The 22,806-nt window shown below is 50.8% G+C and overlaps 2 protein-coding genes across 2 annotated transcripts in view; both read right to left on the minus strand.

Annotated features, from left to right (window-relative positions):
• CAPN5 (calpain 5) overlaps positions 1-22,806 on the minus strand; it is a 37,782-nt gene that overhangs the window by 6,824 nt on the left and 8,152 nt on the right. The window contains exons 2-7 of the mRNA XM_010001061.1: positions 13,752-13,883; positions 3,093-3,301; positions 2,477-2,669; positions 1,734-1,927; positions 990-1,067; positions 4-138 (exon numbers count right to left, since the gene is read on the minus strand). Of these exons, the coding sequence (XP_009999363.1) occupies positions 4-138; positions 990-1,067; positions 1,734-1,927; positions 2,477-2,669; positions 3,093-3,301; positions 13,752-13,883 (941 nt within the window). The remainder of the gene's footprint in view (positions 1-3; positions 139-989; positions 1,068-1,733; positions 1,928-2,476; positions 2,670-3,092; positions 3,302-13,751; positions 13,884-22,806) is intronic.
• On the minus strand, positions 9,007-9,486 carry OMP (olfactory marker protein). Its single transcript, XM_010001060.1, has one exon. It carries the CDS (start codon positions 9,484-9,486, stop codon positions 9,007-9,009), a length of 480 nt encoding a protein of 159 aa, XP_009999362.1.

Here is a 22,806-nt window from a genome sequence, read left to right on the forward strand (position 1 = left end):
AAGGGGTCATTACTCCTGGTCCATGCCCCATGTAGAACTGCCTCCTCCCAGGTCTTGTGGATGCTCAGGTAGGACGTGTTGATGAGACGGCACTTGATGATGTCTGTGAAGTATTTGCAGAAATCTTCAAAGGTCATCCTAAGTCAGGAGAAGACAGAGTTGGGTCGTGTTGATCCACTCCCCCGAACAGCAGTGCAGGGGTGTACTTGATCCCACTGCATGTGGGTAACCTCTGATGGCTGATGAGTATTAGAAGAGATGGAGATGCCTTTCTCCACGCATGCAGTAAATACTTCTTCAGTTTAAGCAACAGAGGGACATGTTTTTGGAGTGGGAGAAGCAGAATAGAGGCCTTTCCTCCACACACGGGGATGTGTACTGAAATGTACATGGTGAGGCTGTGAAGTTCATTGCATCATAGAATAGTTTGGTCTGGAAAGGACCTTTAAAGCTCATCTACTCCTACTCCCCTGCAGTGAGCAGGGACAGCCTCAACTAGATCAGGTTGCTCAGAGGCCTGTCCTACCTGGCCTTGGATGTTTCCAGGGATGGGGCATCTACCATCTCTCTGGGCAACGTGGACCACTGTCTCACCACTCTCATGGTAAAAAATTTCCTTCTTCTATCTAGTCTGTATCTCCCCTCTTTTAGTTTAAAACCAGTCCCCCTTGTCCTATCACAGCAAGCCCTGCTAAAAAGCTTGTCCCCATCTTTCTTATAAACCCCCTTTAAGCTCAGTTATGACAGGTTCCCAGCACCCTGGTGAACTGGTTTGGACCCAGTGTGATGCAGAGCAGCTTGCAGTCCTAGGGTCATGGCCATCCAAAGCTAATGCCCATGGGCTCAAGGAGGAGGCTTCACTGAAGACCCTAGGGCTTGAAAGGCCATTTGCTCTGGGTAGCTGGTTTCATGGAAATGATTCACATACTTCACAGGGTGGAAGGACTCTGTGGGCATGGCCCATGGTGAAAACCCCAAGAAGGACTCACCAGAACTCTCCATCATCTTCCACCGTCATCCCCATCTTTTCTCTTTCACTTTTACTCACTTTCTGCCACTCCTCGGAGCTGTGGGGAGATGTACAGGATCATTACTGGGAGCACAAGGGGACACACAAGAATTCAAGAGGCTATTTGGCCTTGGTGAGATCTTTCAAGGGCAGAAGGCCTGTGTAAAGCTCCAGCCATGAAACCAGTCCCCAGCCTGCTCTGGTTAGCTCATCTTCCAATCATGAAGGGAGTGCAGGTGCTTGGACCTTCATCCTCCCTTCTGACCAGTGGAGCTGAATCCAGCCTGGCAGAGATTTTGTTTGGCCAGCACAATCACAACCCTCTCAGTGAAGGTCTTCCCCCAGACCTTGGTTCTTCAGCCTACCCACAGACACCACAGCAGTCAGTGGTGGCAGAGGCTGATTGTGCTGGAATAAGACTGGGAATGGAAAGGTGAGCTACAACCATAGCTCACCAGTGGGAACATGCTGGGTCGTTTCACCCCAACATCCACCAGAGCCTTAAGGAGAAGGGTCTGCCAAGCTCAGCCACCCTCCTGCCAACCTCTAGGGACCCCAGGACAAGGAGTCCATCCACCCTAGTGAAACAGCAGGCGCAGGACGTAGGTTGAACCAGTTTGTCCCACAACGTTATCCTACGAGTCCAGACGTAGCTGGACGGTCTCCTGCTCCAAGGTTTCCCACCACCCCCAGAGGGGGTTTCTGCCACCCACCCCTCACTCACGTGTCGCTCCAGGGGCCGTTCCACTCGCGCTCGCCCCAGGGGTTGCGCATGCGGATCATGTCCAGCTTCTCTGCCTTGAAGAAGGAGAGCAGCCCGTGGCCCAGGCGGACCTTGCGCACGTCGGTCACCGCGTACGCGTGGCCCTTCACCAGCCCGCAGGCCAGGCGGGCCTCCATGTCTGCTGCTGAGGTGGCCTGGGCAGGGGGACACAAACAGAGCTCAGATGTCACCCTCTCTGCAAGGAGCAGGGAAGAGAAGAGCTCAGGTTCCTCTGCAGGTTCCTCTGAGATGAAGAGGGGAGCACCAGTGACTGCCAGTCGCCTTGGGAGACGTATCAAACGGCATTTCAGGAGCTGTCCTGCTCTCTATCTTGCTGCATGAGGTCTCTGAGCTCCCACACTGTCAGCCAATAAAGCTCGTTCTACTGGTTATACTGGGAGCTCTGGCATCCAGTGGTTGTAGAGAGGCCCACATGCAGACACCAAAACACCTTTCTCTGGGAGTGAATCCTCTCCTAGCATTTGAAGGCAGATGGGATGAATCTGGGCTCTTGGACACAGCACTGAGGAATAAAGAGGGTTGCCATCCATCCTATCCTCCCTTTGCCACTCCCAGGAGAAAAAGTAGGACCCCTTGGCCATCATTTACTTGATCTAATTTAGAAGCCTCCAGCAGCACAACGTGACCACATCCTAAACTGCCCGTTCCCATGTCATCATGACCACAGAGGTAACATGACTTACTTTGATGGAGCAGCTGATGAGGCCTCCTCGGTTGTGCACCTTCAGCACCCGCTCAAAGAGGAGGTTTCTCTTGGCTTCATCAGCAATGTAGTCCCCTTCAGTCAAGTCAATAGGTTCAGAGACCCCACCAGTAAAGTCCACCAGGGCATCAGCTGTGTTACCTCCATCCAGGGCCTCGTAACAGCCTGATAACCTGAGAGAGGGGGACAGGGATGGAGCAACGACACTGGTTTGACATTTTAAGAGGTCTGGGACAGTTCTTGGAGCAGCCTGAAGAACTGCAATACAACCTTCAGGGGGTGACAACAGCCAACTAGGGTGAAAAAATGAGAGCCATGTTGCCTGCAGCTGTCACAGGACAAAGTAAAGGGAACGTGAAACCCTGAAGATAAATGTTACTTAAACAAATGTGGAGTTAGAGGATATTTTGCTCTGAAGGTAAATTAAAGCTGGAAAAGGCTTTTTTTTTCCTACAGTTCCTGTTGGTGTGAGATGTGTCCTATTGCCCCCCAGGAAAGCTGCTGTTCCCACTGGTGCAACCCAACTAAGGAACAAACAGAGGCGAAGAAGAGTGTGCCCAGGTCCCAGTTTGTCCTGTAGCTGCCCAGGTACCTACTTGGCATAAGCCTTCTCCACCAAGGCACACCAGAACTCATTCCTGGAGTTGGAGTGGCAGTAGATGAGCTGGTTGTGGAGCGTGGGCAGGCGATCATCTATCACCACATCCAGCCACTGGCCAAAGCGCCAGAACTGGAAGTGAAAGATCCCCACGTAGCTCTCAGGTTTCTCGGGATTCCACTCCTGCTCCTTCCAGTCTGGGATGACCTAGGAGAGAGGAGGCACAGGCACCCAGGTTATTCCTTGGGGGTTTTTTTCTGACTCTCATCCTGGATCTAAAGCAGGCAATATCAAGAACAAGGAAGAATCTGGTGGGGATGGAGTTGGTTACAATCTGTTGGGACCAGGTTTTAAAGCTGGTTCCTCCAATGCAGACTTGATTAACACACACCAGAATGTCTTAAACTTCTTCATGCTTTGGAAATGGAGTTAAAGACCTTTGCCCTCTGTAATGGTTTTAAACTGGAAGAAGGGAGGTTTAGGTTAGACAATAGGAAGACATTTTTCCCTATGAGGATGGTGAGACACTGATCCAGGTTGCCCAGGGAAGCTGTGGCTGCCCCATCCCTGGCAGTGTTGAAGGGCAGGTTGGATGGGGCTTGGAGCAGCCTGGGCTGGTGGGAGGTGTCCCTGCCCATGGCAGGAGGGTTGGAACTAGGTGATCTTTAAGGTCCCTTCAAACCCAAACAGCTCTAAGAGAGGGCACCTTATTTGACCCTGTTACTTGATTCTGGTGTGAGTTGACTGACCAAGATTCATCTTCCTGGTGATAATGAACAGAGATCAGACCTTCTGGATGTCATAAAGGTCTTTTACAACCTAAATGATTCTCTAATTCTATAAAAGTGGCAAAAGTGAGACCCCACAGTTATTATGCTCATACAAACAAGCAGGGAGAGGTGACTCACTGAAAGGAGCAAAAGAGGATGTGGAGTGAAAGAATAAAGGGCTGAGGGAGTGCAAGTTTGGTGTCACTGCCATCTTCACTGCAGGTGGGACAAGGCACAACTGCCAAAGACCACAGTCCTTCATGCCTGTGGGCACCACCAGCTTTGCTTTGGATGGAAAACCCACCCAATAGCTTGGATGGACATGGGCACAGCCACACACAGACACTGCAACTGGCTGGGTCTGCATTTTATGTACAACGAGGAGATAGAAGTGGACAGCAAGGAATTGTCCCACCACAGCTTAGCTTTTGCTGAGGGTGAAGGCAACATGGTGATGGCCAGGGTGGGCTGTGAGGCCATGTACAGTCAATGCAGGTGACAGATGACAAGTACTAACCAATTCAGCTGCAACAGTGACTGCCTGTCCATGCTTCTGCTTCTTTACTTACCTGCCCCCAAAGCTTCATGACTTCAGTGAGGAAAAATTCCAGTGGGGAAACATTTCCATGGGGAAAATCATGTTCCAATAAACCAAATAATCACTGTCCTGTGGAGACACCTATGAATGCCAGGGTGGGAGAGGACAGGAAGGGACAAAGCTACACTGAGTAGAAAGAGGCTCTTCAGGAAGTCCTGGGTGATGGTGAGACCTCCTTCACTCTGCCTTGGCCCTTGTCCAGCCACCAGAGCCTTCTGCTTCCTTGTCTGCTGCCATCATGAAGCCATAACCCTGCACAGACCTCTCTCTGGGGAGCCCCCTGAGTCCTTAGCTAACAGCAATGATCCAGCTGAAAGCTTTTATTTCTCCTACACTGAAATATTAATGAAGCCACCAGCCTTGGGAGCTCACTGGTGCTCCTGAGTTGTCTGGATCAATAGAAGCAGGGCAGACAGAGCCCTGAGAAAGAGCCATTTCTGAAGGGTTTGGGTGTTCTCCAGGAGTCCTAACAATGATGTCCCAGAGGAAGTCTGTGCCAGGGAAGGTCAGACAGCCTTCCATCAGTCCCCATCGATTCCCTCCTGCCTGGAGTTCACCCTAATGAATTGTCATAGAGGACCATTGTGCTAATCAACTTGCTATTAATGTGGGCTGAGAAATGATTATGGCATTGATGAGAAGCAGCTTGTCAGCCAGGGCTGGTAGGGACAGCTTCCAGCTGCCTGGTTCTGAGACTCGCCATTGCTGTCACTGGTGGCAGGAGATACTGATTGGTCCTCCTGTGCCATCCTTCTCTGTTCCTTGATATGGTGACAGTGCTGAAAACACCTGAAGGTAGCAAAAGCTGCCAGCCTCCCCATGGGGCAGGATCCAGGAGCAAGGACAGGTCATGTTTCAACATCGACCCAAGAGGAACCAAGAGGAGCTTGATCTCCAGAGCCCAAACTGTCACCAACCTGCCAAAGAGCAAGGTGTGAGCTCAAACATCAGATTCCTCTCCCCAGCTCCTTCAAGAGGACAGCATCCCATCCAGTTGATTCACCCCTTGGATAAGATGCCCATGAGTCCCCTGGCTGTAGAGCAGAGGTGGCAGCTCTGGGTGCAGGTCCTATTGGGACACTGCACTTCAGGCACACAGCACAACCCCCACCTGTGACCTGATGCTGGAGATAACCTGAAGGATCAACCTGGGGCACACCTATAAACCCCAGCAGTAGCTCCAGCCCAGATCCTTCCAGGAGATCATCATGTGACTGAGGTCCATGGCTCCCACCCACTCCCAGGAAACCTTCCCAGGTCTTGGGACTTGCTGGTCTAGGTCTTTTCCAGACAAAATGTTTCTACCATCTTTGTCTCTCCTCAGTGGGTACTGGAGAGCATGCCCATCCCAGGATCCCACTGAGTCCTGGACTCAATTTGGTTGTGGGACACTGAGGCAGTGGGGACCAGAGCTCCTCATTCACCCAACTGTTGTGCATTTTGCTTAGGGGTCCCCAAAATCTGAAGCTGTAACACCCTTTTATGGGACAAATCTACAGCAAAAGGGCTCAGAGACAGGTAAACTGGGAGCCCAGAAACACCAAGTTTGTTTCCCTAAGCTGCTTTAGAGCTTTTTGTCTTTTTTTCTTAAGAGTGGCTAATGAGAGAAAAAACAACTGTAACCCTGGAGAAACATCTCCATTAGAAGAAGGAATTGGTAAATGCCAATTCCTCCAAGCTGGGAACCTGCCAGCTCAGGAAGGGGGAGGGAAGGACCCAGCTGTGCCAATCTGCAGAACCATGGTACAAACAGGGATGAAATTTCCCTGGGAGATGGGACAGAGTGGTGGATCTGAAAGCCTTTATGGAATGGCAAAACTGGGTAAGGAGAGTTTCAGTGAGTGGTATGAAGTGTCTGGCTCATCTGCCCTGCAGCAGGGAAAAATCACACTGCCCCACTCACATCCCACCCCTGGCTGTGATGGAAAGGAGGGTCCACCAGAGGACAGATGATTTCCTCTCTCTCCCCACCTTCAAACCCCTCCCCAAACCACACAAACCACTAAATGTTCCATTAAGCCTTTCACACCAAGAGAAAAGAAGGTAAATGTTCGTTTTACTTTTTACAAGAGATATAAAGGTGCTCAAAAAATTCCAACAGTGGCTTGAAAATTGGCAAGTGCTGCTTTATTGAATGCAGGATTGGGGCAGCTTCCAAAAAGAGCATGAAGAAGACACACAAAGAGCTTCAGTCCTTAAGGGGAACCCTGTTCACTAGGCTTTTATTGATTGTGTCACAGCAATACCCAGCGAGGTGTCTACAGCAGGAACTCTACCCCAGCAACCAGCAACATAGCAGTGGCATCTTGTGAGACCTGGCATCTAAAAACCCCTTGGGATGTTGGCAGTAGCTCCTGTTATTTGGTTGAATGTGGTTTGTAATCGGGAGCTCTGCTCTGGGATGTACAAGGAGGGGTTTCCAATGAGAAAATCTGCTGACAAACTAGAACTGGGTTTGATCCACTTTTCTCTCTCTTCTTTGAGTGTAGAATTTCCTGGGGTCTAAGCAAAGACATCAGCTTCTCCAGCACTGCCCAATGGCCTGGCTGTATGATGCAGTATTCAGGGAGCTTTGGTTGTGAGCAGGACTCAAAGCTCCCACCATCTCTCCAGCCTGTAGCTCATCTTCCTGCTTCCTTCTCCTCTCTTCCTGGCATAGCTTGTGCAAATCATTTTATCCATTATTTTTGGGTTGGGGAGGGCATGTAGTCTGTGTCTCTGGAGGCTTTGAAGAAGAGGTTGGACTCCTTTTGGGACTGTCCATACCAGTGAGCAGGCCATGGGTACAAAGCACCTCGTCCTGGCTTTCCCAATATTGCACTCTTCTTCCCCATCTCAGGAGAATCCATAACTTCTGGAGTGCTCACCCACCTTTTGGTGTCACCTTAGCAAAGGACCAATTGTAATAATGCTTAAATATTCTTATCTACGGGTCTCAAGAGACTTCACCAAAGTACCCTCCACTTTTTGGTGGAGGAAAAGGGCATGTCCAAAGTTAGCAGTGTATTCACAGTGATGGGATGAACTGGCACAAAACATCCTCCTGCTCCTGAACTTGCAAAGGAATCATCTCTCTTCTCTGGTCCCAAGGCCACCCTACCTCAGCACTTCAGGAGGGCAGGAGATGTTGCTTTTTGGGGACAGCAGCAGCAGGTTCCTGCTCTGTGGTTTCCAAAGTGCTCTGCAGCCTCATGGCTCTTGTGTCATCTTAGCAAAGGAGCAATTGTAATAATGCTTGACTCTTTCAAAGAATATTCCTATCTACGGGTCTCAAGAGACTTCACCAAAGTGGTGTCACCTTAGCAAAGGACCAATTGTAATAATGCTTAAATATTCTTATCTACGGGTCTCAAGAGACTTCACCAAAGTACCCTCCACTTTTTGGTGGAGGAAAAGGGCATGTCCAAAGTTAGCAGTGTATTCACAGTGATGGGATGAACTGGCACAAAACATCCTCCTGCTCCTGAACTTGCAAAGGAATCATCTCTCTTCTCTGGTCCCAAGGCCACCCTACCTCAGCACTTCAGGAGGGCAGGAGATGTTGCTTTTTGGGGACAGCAGCAGCAGGTTCCTGCTCTGTGGTTTCCAAAGTGCTCTGCAGCCTCATGGCTCTTTATAGATGCTTCAGAAGAAATACATTATTCATGGCTGCTTTAAGGCCACAACGATGAACAAATGGTTTTTGCTGCAGGGTATTCACTGCTGACTCAGACCTACAGCCTGCTCTGAGCTGCTGGCTCACTTGTCTGGCTCTGCACACACACCTGCCTGCTCCAACCCACCACAGGATCAACCATCTCCAGGCAACACAAGGTGGGCAACGTGCTGGAGAACATCTCCCCACACTGACTCCCAGCAAGAAAAGGTCACGGCTGTCAGAAAAAGGGTGGCCCAACCTCCCTGAACTGGTGTGTCCAACAGGTTTGCAACTGGCAGGACACAGCATGTCCAAAGGTACTTCAGCCTCACAGCAAGGTGATCCTCCATGGGACTGATCTTCAGAGCCAGAGCAGCCAGAGTCACAGCAAGAGTGACTGCAGCCTGCAAGCACCCAGCACCCTTGCAAGGAGAAGCACCCTCTTGCAAACAAGCCTTCTCTTTTCAATGGCTAGCATGGAAACTGGAAGCCAAGGAAGGCTCTCTCCAGGCTGTCTCTCCTGTTTCTAGTATGGCAATTTCTTATGTTTCCATCAGACTTTTGGTATCCAGGTGCCACAGCTGGAGGGCTCAGGGCAGCCTCAGATTTCCAAGCCAGCAAGACCCTGCACCAGTCAGACACGGTGATTCCCTGCTGAATGCACAAACACGCAGCCTAGGCACACAGAGCAGCACCAGCTCATGTCCCACCCTCCCTCCTCCCCACCACTCGGGCAGAGGACAGCACATCTGGAGAGCAGGTAGCAGGGTGGGGGCTGCAGAAGCCCCGCGCCGTCCGTCGCCCCTCCGTGCAGAACCGCTTAGAAACCACCAAGGGCTGAACTCAGAGAAACTAAAACGAAGACAAAAAGCACAGCTGGACCAAGAAGAGCTGAGCAAGAGGGGGATCAGGCTTTAAAAACGACAGAGGCCCTCAGGTGAGCTGGTTCCAGGCCGTCAGCGAAAGCCAAGAGGAAATACATCACCTTGCGGATCTGGGCTGACTCCGCTACCCGCTCCCCGAACTCCTGGGCGTCTGCCTCGTTGCATCCCACCTCCTTGGCCCCTGGCTGCTTCCAGAAGATACCCGCTGGCTCCAGCAGCTGCCGGTTCATAAGGTTGGTGAGATCAGGAGTCCAGTGCTGGGAGGTACCGGTCACCGTGACCTTCCCAGGTCTCTCCAGGTGGATGTTCCAGCGGAGGAAACGCAGGTCGCGCTGCCGGGTGAAATCCACCCGGTAGACGTGCTCGTTGGGATGGAGCAGCTTCTCCCCATCCTGGGGCCTGGTGTTTTTCTCCTGCAGGCTCTGGAAGCGCAGCCTCATGCAGCGGGTGAGCTGGTCATCGCGGGTGAGGGGCAGCTCCAGCATCCCTGCCTCTCCTGCCATTGCCTCGGCTGCTCCTCCACTCCGTCCTCAGCAAGGTTTGGCTTCTCAAACACGACACGCAGGGGGAGGAAGAAAAAAACCCCACAATAAAAGCCACCAAGCCCACTGAGCTGGTTCCCCCTCTCCACGGTCCCAGTGGTGCTAAGCAACCCGGGGTGGTGACGCAAAGGACAGGCTCCGGGGCTTCCTCTGGGTGCCCTCTGGGTGCCTGATGGTGCTGCTGCTCAGAGATAATCCATAGGGAAGGGATGTCTGATGTCAGCCTCCCTGGCAACCTCCCTGGCAACCACGGCTTGCTAGCCCGAAATGAAGGCTGGCAGCAAGGAATGTCACCCCACAGGTCTGGGTGGCAGTGGGTTTCTCTGAGTGGTGGTTAATGGGATAAGGAAAGTTGGAAGGGAACCCTGGAGGGGTCATGTCCAGCCCTCAAAGCAGAACTTCAAGGTTAAATCAAGTCGTCCAGTCCATCTTTGAATATCTCTATGGATGCAGATTGCACAGCCTTTCTGGGCCCCTGTTTCAGTGTCTGACTGTGCTCATGCTGAATCACAGAACCAAAGACCTTTAGGATCATCAAGTCCAACTGTTAACCCAGCACTGCCAAGTCCACCACTGAACCATGTCTGTAAGCACCACATCTACAAATCTCTTCAATCCTGCCAGGGATGGTGACTCCAGCACATCCCTGGGCAGCCTGAAGCCAGGGGCAGCCTGAAGCAATCCTGAGGGAAGCCTGATGGTTCCTCAGCTCTTGCCTCACTTGTTCACTAGCCTTAAAACACCTGTAACAACTGCTGTTGTTTCAGTCCTTGGGTTTTAAAAGTTAAAAACGCCTTCAAGGAACCCTGGAGATCTTTTTAAACTGAGCTACATGTGGCAATGGACTTTGGTTCAACTGCTTTGGTTCTTTTACCCCCTCAATGTGGTGGCAGTAGAAGGAGAAATGACCTTGCACCTGATGATGAATAAACTGCGGTGGGGGTCCAGCCCTCAGGCACTACATGAGGTTCCTCCCCCACCCTGCTAAGGCAGAAGATCAGCCTTCAGGGCCTCCTCAGAGAGCCATAACTAACCCTAGGTTGTAGAAGACCAAAACAGCCTTTGGGAAGGTCAGTGCCCTCAGAGCCATCTGCTCACTGTCATCCCATTAAAGACTGTCCTGCTCTAACGAAAGAACTGATGGGGAAAGAGACCAGGAGAGGTGGTGAAAATGCAGAGATCTCTGAACCACTTGGCTACAAAGTCTGTCCCCAGTTTCTTGAGCAATGGCAGTGCAACCTGTGGGAGCACAGGGAGAGATCCAGACAACCCTTCAGGACAAAGCACTGCTGTAAATTATTTCAACCTCCTCAGAAACCCAAGTTTGTCCTGTGCTAAATCAAAAGACACATGGCTGGCAGGTCAAGGGAGGTGATTCTTCCCCTCTAGTCTGCTCTGGTGAGACCCTCCCTGCAGTGCTGGGTCCAGTTCTGGGGTCCTCTGCATCAACAGGACATGGAGCTGTTGGACTGAGTTCAGAGGAGGTCACAAAGATGATCCAAGGGCTGGAGCAGCTCTGCTCTGGAGCCAGGCTGGGAGAGCCATGGATGTTCAGCCTGGAGAAGAGAAGGCTCCAGGGAGACCTTGGAGCAGCTTCCAGTGCCTGAAGGGGCTCCAGGAAAGCTGGGGAGGGGCTTTTGACACAGACATGGAGTGATAGGATGAGAGGGAGTGCTTTTAAGCTGAAAGAGGGGAGATTAAGACTAGCTCATAAAAGAAAAATTCTTCATTGTGAGGGTGGTGAGACCCTGGCCCAGGTTGCCCAGAGAAGCTGTGGCTGCCCCATCCCTGGCAGTGTTGAAGGGCAGGTTGGATGGGGCTTGGAGCAGCCTGGGCTGCTGGGAGGTGTCCCTGCCCATGCAGGGGGGTTGGAACTAGAGGATCTTTAAGGTCCCTTCCAACCAAAACCATTCTGTAACTCTGTGGTTTCAACACCTTCATTTATTTTCATAAATAAGAGCTAGACACCTCTGAAGGGCCACAGAAAGGCTGTCCTAGAGCCAGATCTCACCCAAAGCCATGTAGCCAGGCTGAGAGTCAGGAAAACAGAAAACAGTTCTCAATTAACTTCCAGTTCCCCATTCCCCCTCAGTCACTCGAACACCACAGGCTTAGTGGGAATGAAGAACATGGAGGAAGCCTTGGAGCTAGGTGGAAGAAAATGTGTGAATAAAATCATCTCTCAGGATACATGGGGATGTGGCTGACCTGTCCTATTTCCCTGAAGGTGTTCCCCCACCCAGGCCATGCTTTAGCCAAGAAAGGTTGGACCAGATGATCTCTGAGGGCCTTTCCAACCTGACATTCTATGTTTTTACGACTGATGCCAAGAAAGGTTGGACCAGATGATCCCTGAGGTCCTTTCCAACTTGGTATTCTACATTTCTGTGCTTGATTCTATGATAAGCACCTTGCAACGTGTGAGCAAAGTTCCCATTTAATTCACAGGTCTCCAAAAGGAGGAATGTGCTGAAGCATGTCTGACCAGATCCCTCCAGCAAACAGAACATCACCAGGAGGGAAAGCTTGAGGAGAATGCTGCAGCTTTTGTTTTTTGACAGAAAACAACCCTTTCTGAAAGGAAAAGGAGGAAGGCAAAGGAGACCTTCTGAGAGTTAAGGGTATGGAAAATGAGAAGTCACAAACAACTGCAGCCAAACTGCCAAGGGAGGAAAAGCAATGCCATTGGCAACCTGAAATAATGAGGTGCCCAAAGGGACTTGGCCTCTGTTTGGTTGGCATTTCCCAGGGCAGGGCTGGAAGTGAATGGTGAGGAGGGGAGACAACTCACCCACTTGCCCTTGGGAGCTGCTGATGCAGAGGAACAAGCTAAACAGCCCCTGGCACCACCCCTGTCACCCAGCCACCCTGGAAGGAAACCTGCAGAAACCAACAACAGCTGCTCTGCTCCCATACAAAGTAAAATCACACACAGAATCACACAGAATCTTAGGGGTTGGAAGGGATCTTGAAAGATCATCCAGTCCAACCCCCCTGATAGAGCAGGATCACCTGGAGTACAAGTAAAATCTTGATTTTAACAGAAAAAGGGGGGGATGCAGCAGTCAACAGAAATTCCTGAGCTTAATGTCCATGACCAGAAACCCCACAGGCAGCAGCAGCTGGAAGAACCACAGCAGACAGAGCCACTGCCAAGGTGTAAGGGTGGAGGGACCCCTTTTGGGCCCCTTGCAGTAGGAGGCTGTGGTGAAGCAGGAGATGCTGTCTGCACACATGCAGGGCTTTGGTGGCTGCCTTTTTGCAGTAAAATCTTAGGGGAAAAAAGTGCTTGCAGCTTGGTCTCTTGCCCCATCATGAGTTGTCCTGTACCAGAGTCTGAAGCACCCCTGACTTCTGTATCTGAGGACATGGCTGGGATGGGCACAGACTGGCCAAGGATGTGGCCCTCAGCACCTCCTTCCCCTCCCATACCTCTGTGTTGCTCCTCAGGTCTGCAGCTCCTTGCACTGGTGCAGCTCCTTGGTGGCTTTCTTGCCCCCAGCAAAGTCCCTGTGGAGCCCACACTAGAAGGAGCTACATGGTGCAATCCAGCCATGGGACATGCCAGGGGAAGCAGCAGCTTGGGAGAGACACTGACTCCCTCAGGTCACCCTACCTGCCCCAGTGCAAGGGGTCTCATTGCCCAGGTGGGCACACACTGAGCAGCCAAAGAGAGGGAACCCCATGGGAAGTAGGGAAACAGGGTTAAACACTGCAGTTGAGCATCCTGAATTTTGTTGTTGCTGGTGGTTTTCAGGTTCTTTTAGAGTGGGGAGGATCAGATTTGTGCTCTGGAAGACAGGACAGGGCCTGATTCAATCATAGAATCATGGAATAACTTAGGTAGAACCTTTAAGATCATCACTTGATGACCTTTAAGATCATCAAGTACAACCATTAATCCAGCACTTCCAAGTGTACTCCAAAACCATGTCCTTCAGCCCCACATCCACATGGCTTTGAAAGCCCTTCAGGGATGGTGACTCCACCACTTCCCTGGGCAGCCTGGTTAAGGAGAAACTGGCCAAACTTTTGGCTTGAATGCAATAGGACTGTAGCTGTGATGACTGAATTCTCCTTGAAAGATGGTTCCTTAAGGGAGGTTTCTGCACACAAAGTATTTCAGGACCTGGGGCATCCCTGAAGAACGAGTTTTTGAGTCAGACAAACACAATGTGAGGCCAAGGGGTTGAAGATGCTTTCCCTTGGCACTGGGAACCACTTACCTTCTGCCACAGAGACTCTCGGGATGCCAGGGAGGAGCAGGCAGCCACGAACCAGCAGTTCCCAACCTGGCCCTGGTGCAAGTCATGGGAGCTGATCCCATCTACAAAGAGATGTGGATCATCACAGATTTCCTGTGGGACAGGAGAAAAACACACACATTTGGTATGCAAGGAGACAAAAAATCAGGAGCAAGGCTTCTTGGCAAAGGAAAGTGTCTTTCTCTTCTCCTCAAGCTCCATTTATATCATAGAATCATGGAATCCTAGGGGTTGGAAGGGATCTCTGGAGATTACCCAGCCCAACCCCCCTGCCAGAGCAGGAACACCCAGAGCACATCACACAGGAACGTGTCCAGATGGGTCTGGAAAGTCTCCAGAGAAGGAGACTCCACAACCTCTCTGGGCAGCCTGTCCCAGGGCTCTGTCACTCTCACAGGAAAGAAGTTTCTCCTCATGTTGAGGTGGATCTTCCTGTGTTGTCACTTGGTGCCATTTCCCCTTGTCCTGTCACAGGCATCACTGAAAAAGACTGGCCCATTCTTGACACCCACCCTGCAGACATTTATAGACATGTTATTACAGTTGAATCACAGAATGAGTTGGGTTGGAAGGCACCTTAGAGACCATCTAGTTCCAACCCCTCTGCCAGGGGCAGGGACACCTCCCACTTAGACCAGGTTTCTCCAAGCCCTGTCCAATTAATTTTAATTCACAGTCCCATCCTATTACTTTGAATTTAGACATCCCATTATGTTTAATTCAAAAAGGAGGGAAAGGAAAACCAGACTTTCCTTCTTTCTCTCCATCCCCCAGTTTTCCAGGCTGGTTGCACCCAGAATAACATGTTCTCCCCAAACTTCCATTGCACCTCCTGCTTCAGCCCTTGAAAAGAACCTGAGCTCCATCCAGACACAAACTGGGCAGGGATCAAACCCAGGGGAGGAGACTGGTTCCCTCGCAGCTGCTGCAGCTGCAGGAGGTTGGGATAAGCACTAGAGGGAAGCAAGATGACAAGCACCAAAGCCCAGAGGCTCCTGTGCTCCTCAGCACCCCCCACACAGAGAGGGATGGCAGAGGGGTGGTGGGGTTTAACTCCTGCTCTGTAGCACCTGCAGGGGGGATGCATCCATCACTTCTGTCAGTGAGAGATCTGCAGGATCAGCTCTTGGTGATCCTGCTCTGGGGAGGCAGAGCCACAGTGTTGACCCCATTTCAGGACCACAGCTGCCCTTTCTACCCCTGGGTAAATGTGCAGGGTACAAAAAAGAAGTCATCTGGTATTATGGAGACATGAAAGCATGAAAACAAACCCCTAACTGGCAGAAGGTACCAGAGGGCAGAGGGTGTCAGATGCTCAGTGACCTCTCCTAAGAGCAGAGCTGCCAGTTGGCCATGGTTTCATAGAGTCAGAGAATCACAGAATAGTTTGGGCTGGAAGGGACCTTAAAGATCATCTAGTTCCAACCCCCTGCATGGGCAGGGACACCTCCCACCAGCCCAGGTTGCTCCAAGCCCCATCCAACCTGCCCTTCAACACTGCCAGGGATGGGGCAGCCACAGCTTCTCTGAGCAACCTGGGCCAGGGTCTCACCACCCTCACAGGGAAGAATTTCTTCCTAATGTCTAACCTGAATCTCCCATCTTCCAGTTCAAAACCACTCACCATCACCAGGCCAGAATTTGCAAATTAAAACCCCTTGGTTGCTCATTTTAATAGAGGGGAGCAGCCTGGCCTGGCACAGACAAGGGGGGCAGCTCCTCAGACCCCACTTTCTCAGACCTATGGCATCCATGAAGGTGCCATGGCTGGAAGTGCTCGTGCCAGGGAAGCTCTCTCTGCAAAACACACTTCTCATGTCACTCAGCTTCTCTTCTCAGTAACACACGTGAGTCCCTCAGGGCACGTGGGGTTTGAAGGATTCACTCAGGCAGCCCTTCAGATGCTGCAGAAGGCATTTCCAACCCAGGCCCCACACTTGGATGTGGTGTTTTCAAGGTGCTTGTGGTCTGGTGTGGTTGTGGCTGAAAGCACACCCTTGTTCTACAACTTCCCAGCCCATGGACTTCTTCACCTTCCTCCCATGGAAGTTTGGAAGTTCCCCAGGAGCATGAAGGTTGCTCAATGCCACAATCCTCTGCTGCAGTATGGCAGTTTGGAAGCTCCCCAGGAGCATGAAGCTCAATGCCACAATCCTCTGCTGCAGTATGGGTTTGTATGTGTGCAAAGGAAAGAGAGAGGCAGGAATGTTGTGATCATAGAAGGTCATCACCTTGGCTTCCTTCCCTCCCTCCCGTGCAGGAGACAGAAACCAGGTGAGCAACAACGTTTACCCAGGTGGGCACTTCTCCAAAAAGCAACCACCACCTCCCCCTCTCAGTGCCAGGACCCTGAGAGAAGAGGGCAGCACACAAATGCAGACACACACCCAGGAGCTCCATCAGCTACCCCAGAGCCAGCTCCAAGCACCCCGTGGCACCCATGGCTTCAGCAAACAGTGAGTCAGTCCATCCTGTCCCTCACACCCCAGCTCCTGCACTGTGGCTGCTCCTGGTCTGAACACAGATGGTGAACAGCAAGGACTAGTGGGGGACAGCCCAAAGTCATGGCTACATGGAATCTGTGGCTTCAGTGAGTTGCACTTAACTCCACCTTGGCCAAGGGAGCCATCCCTGCCTCTTGACTCCCAAGGAGAAACTCTCTTGGAGGATTTCAAGGATCCTAAGCACCATTACAGATGATCTGCCCTCCCCTCCAAGTGCCTGTTGAAATGCCCACTGAGCTCCAGGAAACAAAATACAACTTAGAGAAAGCCTGTGCAGACAGTCCTGTGGACATGTCCTGTGGGATCTGCTCTAGGAGATCCTGCTCCAGCAGGGGGGTTGGGCTGGATGATCTCCAGAGGTCCCTTCCAACCCTGACCATTCTGTGATTCTGTGAAAGATCCAGCCTGATGACATGGGGAAGTAATGATTTGATGTCCTCGTCATTCCTAGACTCCTTCCCACTTCCTTCCTCCTGCAAGGGATGTGGAACAGAGGTGGAAATCAGAGGTGGGGCTGGGAGGGGACTTTGAGTTCCCTGTCAATGAGAAGTTGATGGCAGAGGTACCAGATCTGGCTTCTGAGGGAGCCCAGAAGGGATCTGTGTGCCAGTTTGCTCCCTCTGGCTTTGGGTTATTGCAGTCCATTAAGAAAAAGAAAAAGAAAAAGAAAAAGAAAAAGAAAAAGAAAAAGAAAAAGAAAAAGAAAAAGGAAAAAACCAACCCAATCAATGCAATTATCTTGCATTTGGTGGTGTAATTTCACTTCCCACCAAACAGCACATGGACTTTTCCTCTCCTCTCCCCTTTGGTTCTCCTTTCCCCCCAAGACACACAATTTCCTTCCAAATGCATTTAAAGCAGAAAATACCACCCTTGTCTTCTCCAGTGACTCCAATCCCACCCAGGGCAGTAATGAGCAAATCACCCTCTAATTGGCTTTATAATTGGTGCCTGGCTTATCAGAAACGTTTCCCAGAGCAGATTTTTGAGCTTCAGCTTCACTGTGGATCTGGATGGTGTCAAACCAGCTGCAGGGAGGGGGAAAAAAGCTAAAGGGGGGAGGATGAGGGAAACAACCCTGTGAGACACAACATCTGCTGCGTGCCAGGAGCACTTTTTGCTAACAAGGTTTTGCAAGGAGCAGACGAGTCTAATTGCATTGCAGGGCCTGGCTGCTCCAGGAACAAGGTTTTCAGCCAGAATTGCAAAATCAGCAAGAAAATCTATTAGCTGGGCTGCTCTGCCCCCCTCCTGGGCCACGGGGAACCAGGAGGACCTTGTGACTTCAATGTGGCTCAGACAGCCAAGAGAGTAAGAGGTGTCCAAGCAAGGGGAGCAACAAGGGTCCCTGTGCTGTCTTGCTGCAGGGACTTGTGTGGGGATGTGATTTTGCCAAAAAAAAAGGGCAATTCAAACATTTGCAGCAGGGGCACACGGGGAAGAGAAGCAGGGGGTTGTGTTTGCAGAAGGGTTATTACTGAATGATGGAATCACAGATGGGTTTGGGTTGGAAGGGACCTGAGAAGGTCGTCTAGTCCAACCCCCCTGCAGTGAGCAGGGACATCTTCAAGCAGGTCTGGTTCCTCAGAGCCCCATCCAACCTGGCCTTCAGTGTTCCCAGGGATGAGGCACCTCCCACCTCTCTGGGCAACCTGGGCCAGTGTCTCATCACCCTCATTGTAAAACATGTCTCCTTTATACCTCATCTGAATCTCCCCTCTCTCAATTTAAAGCCATCACCCCTTGTCCTGCTGCTACAGGCCCTGCTTGAAATGCTACACAGCTCCACACACATCCAAGAGTACATTTGGTTGGTAATGTCTTCACCTCATTAAACAGTTGGTGAGGTTTTTATTGCCTCTGTCAGGCAGCCCTAACATCAATCCACCCAGAGGATCTCAGGGTATCTGTTATCAGCTCCCCCACCATGCAAAGGGTGTTGGGACTCTCCACCCACAGCAAACAGGACTTGCTTGCAAAGGGAAGGCACAAAGACACTCCCCACCAACACCATCAGTCCACTGGCCTAGCTCAACAACACATCATGCTGTTTGTTTTGGCAACAGAAAGAGTGAGGACAGGGGTAAACAAGACCTTAAAGGTCAACTTGGAGGTTTAGCAGCTTTGCCGGGTCCCTGTGAGGTTTTATGTTCCAGGTATCTGAAGCACAAAGGCACCAAAGAGGTCTCCATTAAAGCCCTGAGATGTGGAGGACACAAGGTGCTGTGAGACCATTGCACCTCCCCAGGAGCACAGAGAGAGGGAGGAGGATGGGAAGGAACTGAAACAAGTGCAGAGACCTTAGAGCTGCTGCTCCTGTTCCCCCCACCCACGCTCTCCAGGGATGTGGTCTTGGAAAGCCTCACCATTCCTCAGCCCAGGACTTCTCTCCACCCAGCCAAGAGGACACTGCAGCCTGGCTTTTAGCACCTCCACACACTCAGACACAGACCTCTCTCCCACAGCGAGTTGCTTTGATTCAACTGGTCACTGAGCCACTAAGAAAAAATACTCCCTGGATCCTGGCAGCAGATCTGATCTGCAGATCTCAGCTCCAAAGCAGGAAAGTCTTCACAGGCCTTGCTGACAAACTGGGGGCAGGGATGCTCAGAGCAGAGAGATATGTTCAAAGCCAGGTTGGATGGGGCTTGGAGCAACCTGGTGTAGTGGGAGGTGTCCCTGCCCATGCAGGGGGGTTGGATCTAGATGATCTTTAAAGTCCCTTCTAACCCAAACCATCCTGTGAATCTCTGACATTCCCCAGCTTAGCCCAGCCAGATGTCAAAGTGGTCCCTCTTGAAGTCCCAGCACAGTCCAATCACCACAGGGACACCATTCCTTTGTGGAAGTGATGTCACCTGGCTCCTTTTGAGCCAGCCTGACCCCTACAAGTGCACACAACTAGTGTGGGAGAGGAATTCTGAGTAAACACAGCAGCTCTCAGGGATGGCTCCACCTGGATCTCCTCCTGTGGTGGTGCAGACCCCTCCTGCCCTGGGCCACACTGAGACGTCAGCACAAGCCAACATTGTTCTTGCTTTACTTTCAAGGACCGTGGACTCAACATTGTTCTTGTTTCAGTTGCAAGAGCAGAGGTCTGGAACAATCTGGCACTTTCTGACCTTGCCCACTGGGGCAGTGAGTTGAGACAACCTGGTACCTTCTTGTCCTGGTACAAGTACAGTCAGTTGGGATGATCAGGTACTCCCTAACATTACTGAGAACTCCTGTCACCTGGGAAATGAACCCAAGACCTTAGTTTTTCTCCTTAAATCTTAGCACCTGTAGGTGTGGTGACACCAGAGAACTGGAGAAATAGAAACAAAAATAAGCTGCCATGGCTGTTTAAACTTGGGGCTTGAAACTATCTGCACCAGGCCCCAGCCTTGTTCTTGGGGAGGTTTAGATAGAAGTGAGGAACCCTGAACCAAAGGCACAAGCCATGAGGATGTTCCACAGTTTGCACCACTTTGGAGCCATCCTTCCCCTCCCTGGAGGACACGGTGGTGGGGACGTGTTGGTGGGAAGGGAGGAACCTGCTCAGTTAAGGCCTGCTCTGAGAAACCATAGTATTTTGGAGGGAAATGGTCCCAAACCACCCACTCATCACAGAGCTATTGTGAAATCTTGGAGTGAGCTGGTGTGGCCATGAGCTTGGTTGTGTCATTTCTGCCTCCAAGTGACGTGATTCAGGTTTGGCAAAAAAATGCTGAACACTGCCTGGTCTGAATCCCAGCTCCTGTGTTTCACTGAAAGCCAACCTTCTAAAACAGGAATGAGGATAATAGTTCATGCAGGAGATTGTTTTGTTTTCTTTGTTGGTTGTTTCTCTTTTGCTGTAACTATTTTTTAATTATTTCATTCTCTTGAGAGCCAAGTTACTCATGATAAAAGAACCTGCAAAAGAAAATTACTTCCACCCTGTGCTGTGCATATCAGAGATCAACATTTCCCAACTACTTCCCACAGGGAACACCTCCCAAAGCCCCTTGAGCCATCCCAGGGTGAGGAACTGCCCTTGCTTTGTGATTGTGTCATATTTATAGCACAGCAGCACCTCCATCCAAGACCAGGACTTGACCCCACCACAGTCCACATCAATCCCTGACTATGCAATGATGATGAAGAACAGGTTCTGATGAATTTAAGCCATTGAGAGGAGTGACTTTCAGCCCACACCTACTCTGGTTATTCATACCCTGGGTGTAACTTCACAAACAGAGAAAGCTGCTCTATGAGAAAACCACTGCCTAGAAATGTGGACTCATGTGCTTCTGTTAGCTGGGAGAAGGCACAAAAAGTGGTGGTGTTGAGAGAAAATGATTCAATATTTAGCCACCAGGAAAAGGCTGAGCTCCTGCCACTGTTGAAAGAAGGAAGCAGAAAGGAACCTGGCAGCAGGGTTGGCCATGAGCATCCAGTGTTAGCTGGCACTGGCTGGTACCTCCAAGGAGGGATTCACCAAAAAGGATCATGGATCTTCCTATGAGGCCACTGGCCCAAGTCATGAAACTGCAGGAGTTCACAGAGGCATCAAACCCAAGCAAGCTTCATCTCTCCTTGGTAACATCACTTTCCCCTGTGGTGATTTCCTCCTGACCTGCTTAACTTTCCCAATAACATCAGCAATTTCCAGAAGAGACTTGGAGAGACACAACCATGTAGGTGCAGCAGCAGCAGCTCCAAGACAGGGACAAGCACAAGCTCCCCAGCAACAGGGAGCACAAGGTCTCCACACAAACTCACTACATGGTTTCCATGAGCTGTACACAAGATAAACCCATGTATGACTTCCAGCCAGTTTCTCCAGCTATTATGCACTCAGTTTACATTTCCCATCATTAATTCTTACATAACACTCTTGGTGGTATTTGCATCAGACCATAGTCAAGCTTTAACCATCTGTGAGCACTCTCTACTAAGATGGTTGGTCCATCCTTTTCCTTCTTGGAGGGGAAGTGGAACAGGTTGCCCAGAGAAGCTGGGAAAAGAGGAAATTTAGAATAGGTCACAGGAAGAAATTATTCCCTGTGAGGGTGGTGAGACCCTGGCCCAGGTGGCCTTGAGAAGCTGTGGCTGCCCCATCCCTGGCAGTGTTGAAGGGCAGGTTGGATGGGGCTTGGAGCAGCCTGGGCTGGTGGAAGGTGTCCCTGCCCATGCAGGGGGGTTGGAAACAGATGATCTTTAAGGTCCCTTCCAACTCAAACCACCCTATGATTCTATGATCCTGTGAACTGGTAGGAATGCATCACTGAGTAGAGGTTTCTTCCCAAAGATCCAGAAATATTTGTTTCATCTCTACATGAATACATGGGTCACCCCTTCCAAGCTGCAGTTTCTTGCCTTGTTGGTCAACACAGCTCCTGGTGGCCCTAGCTCTTCTCCAAAGGGGACAGATGCTTCAACTCATTCTTCCTGACCTTTTGAGATATAAGTGAGACACCACCAGCCTCAAGGGGTGGGGAAGTGAGGCCAGCTTGGCCCCACAGGGACTGGGAACAGTGGCTGAAGCACCAATCTCCTTTAGGGCACCTGAGAAGCCCCCAAAAAGGGGATGAAGCCAAAGCCTCTGGCAAAATTTGGTGAGAGCATCACCCTGGGGTGCTGCTTCTGGCCCTGCTTTTCTGTGCCAAAGGACTTTCTAAGAGGGACCTGCTGGTGGGTTTGTATAGAGATGAGCATCCAGATGAGGATGTGAAGTGGTCAGCTAGATACTAGAAAGAATTTCTTTACCAAAAGAGAGGCTGGACAGTGGAACAGGCTGCCCAGGGAGGTGGTGGAGTCACCATCCTTGGAAGTGTTTAAAAAAACATATAGATGTGGTGACATGATTTAAGCACTGAACAGATAGATTAGGTTATGGTAGGTGGATTTAGGTTATGGTTGGACTTGATGATCTTCTAGGTCCTTTCCAAGCAGGATGATTCTGTGATTCTGTAACAGATCACACAGGTTGACACTCCACTGTGGAGGCTTGATCCTGGTGAGCTCAACTATGAACACCCATGATGTGCTCCAGGTCACTGCCAACAGACTTTGCCCTTCCTCAAGGATGCTTTTTGTTCTCCTTTACTCTTCCAGGTGTCCCAGTTCAAGCCTGGTTTGCCCACAGGGGTGCCTGGGACATAGCAGGGAGCTGAGCACCAGGTCCCTACAACCACAGGTGGCAGCAGGCAGGCTGGGGAGGGATGGCCACCAGCATGGGTGGGATGGTCAAGAAGGGCAGCACCATCCCAAGGAATTCATCCCCCAGATGCACAGTGTTTCAGAACACACAGGCCCAGGCTATAGCACTGGGCCAAGTGCCTTCACTCAGGACACAAAACACACCCTACCACACTTCCTTGCACTGCACAATTCAGCCTGCCTCATAGGCAGGTTTTTAACCTCTGTAGGGCTTTTGTGCAGTATTTACACACTCTCTGTGTTAAATTATATATGTCAGAGGGAAAAGGGAGCTGTTCCACTTCCTGTCAAATCGTGTCGGGGTTTCATTTTAAAAAGGGATGACG

This window comes from Chaetura pelagica, unplaced genomic scaffold, assembly GCF_000747805.2.
Source record: "Chaetura pelagica isolate M959 unplaced genomic scaffold, ChaPel_1.0 scaffold56, whole genome shotgun sequence".
In the NCBI taxonomy this organism is placed as follows: domain Eukaryota; kingdom Metazoa; phylum Chordata; class Aves; order Apodiformes; family Apodidae; genus Chaetura; species Chaetura pelagica.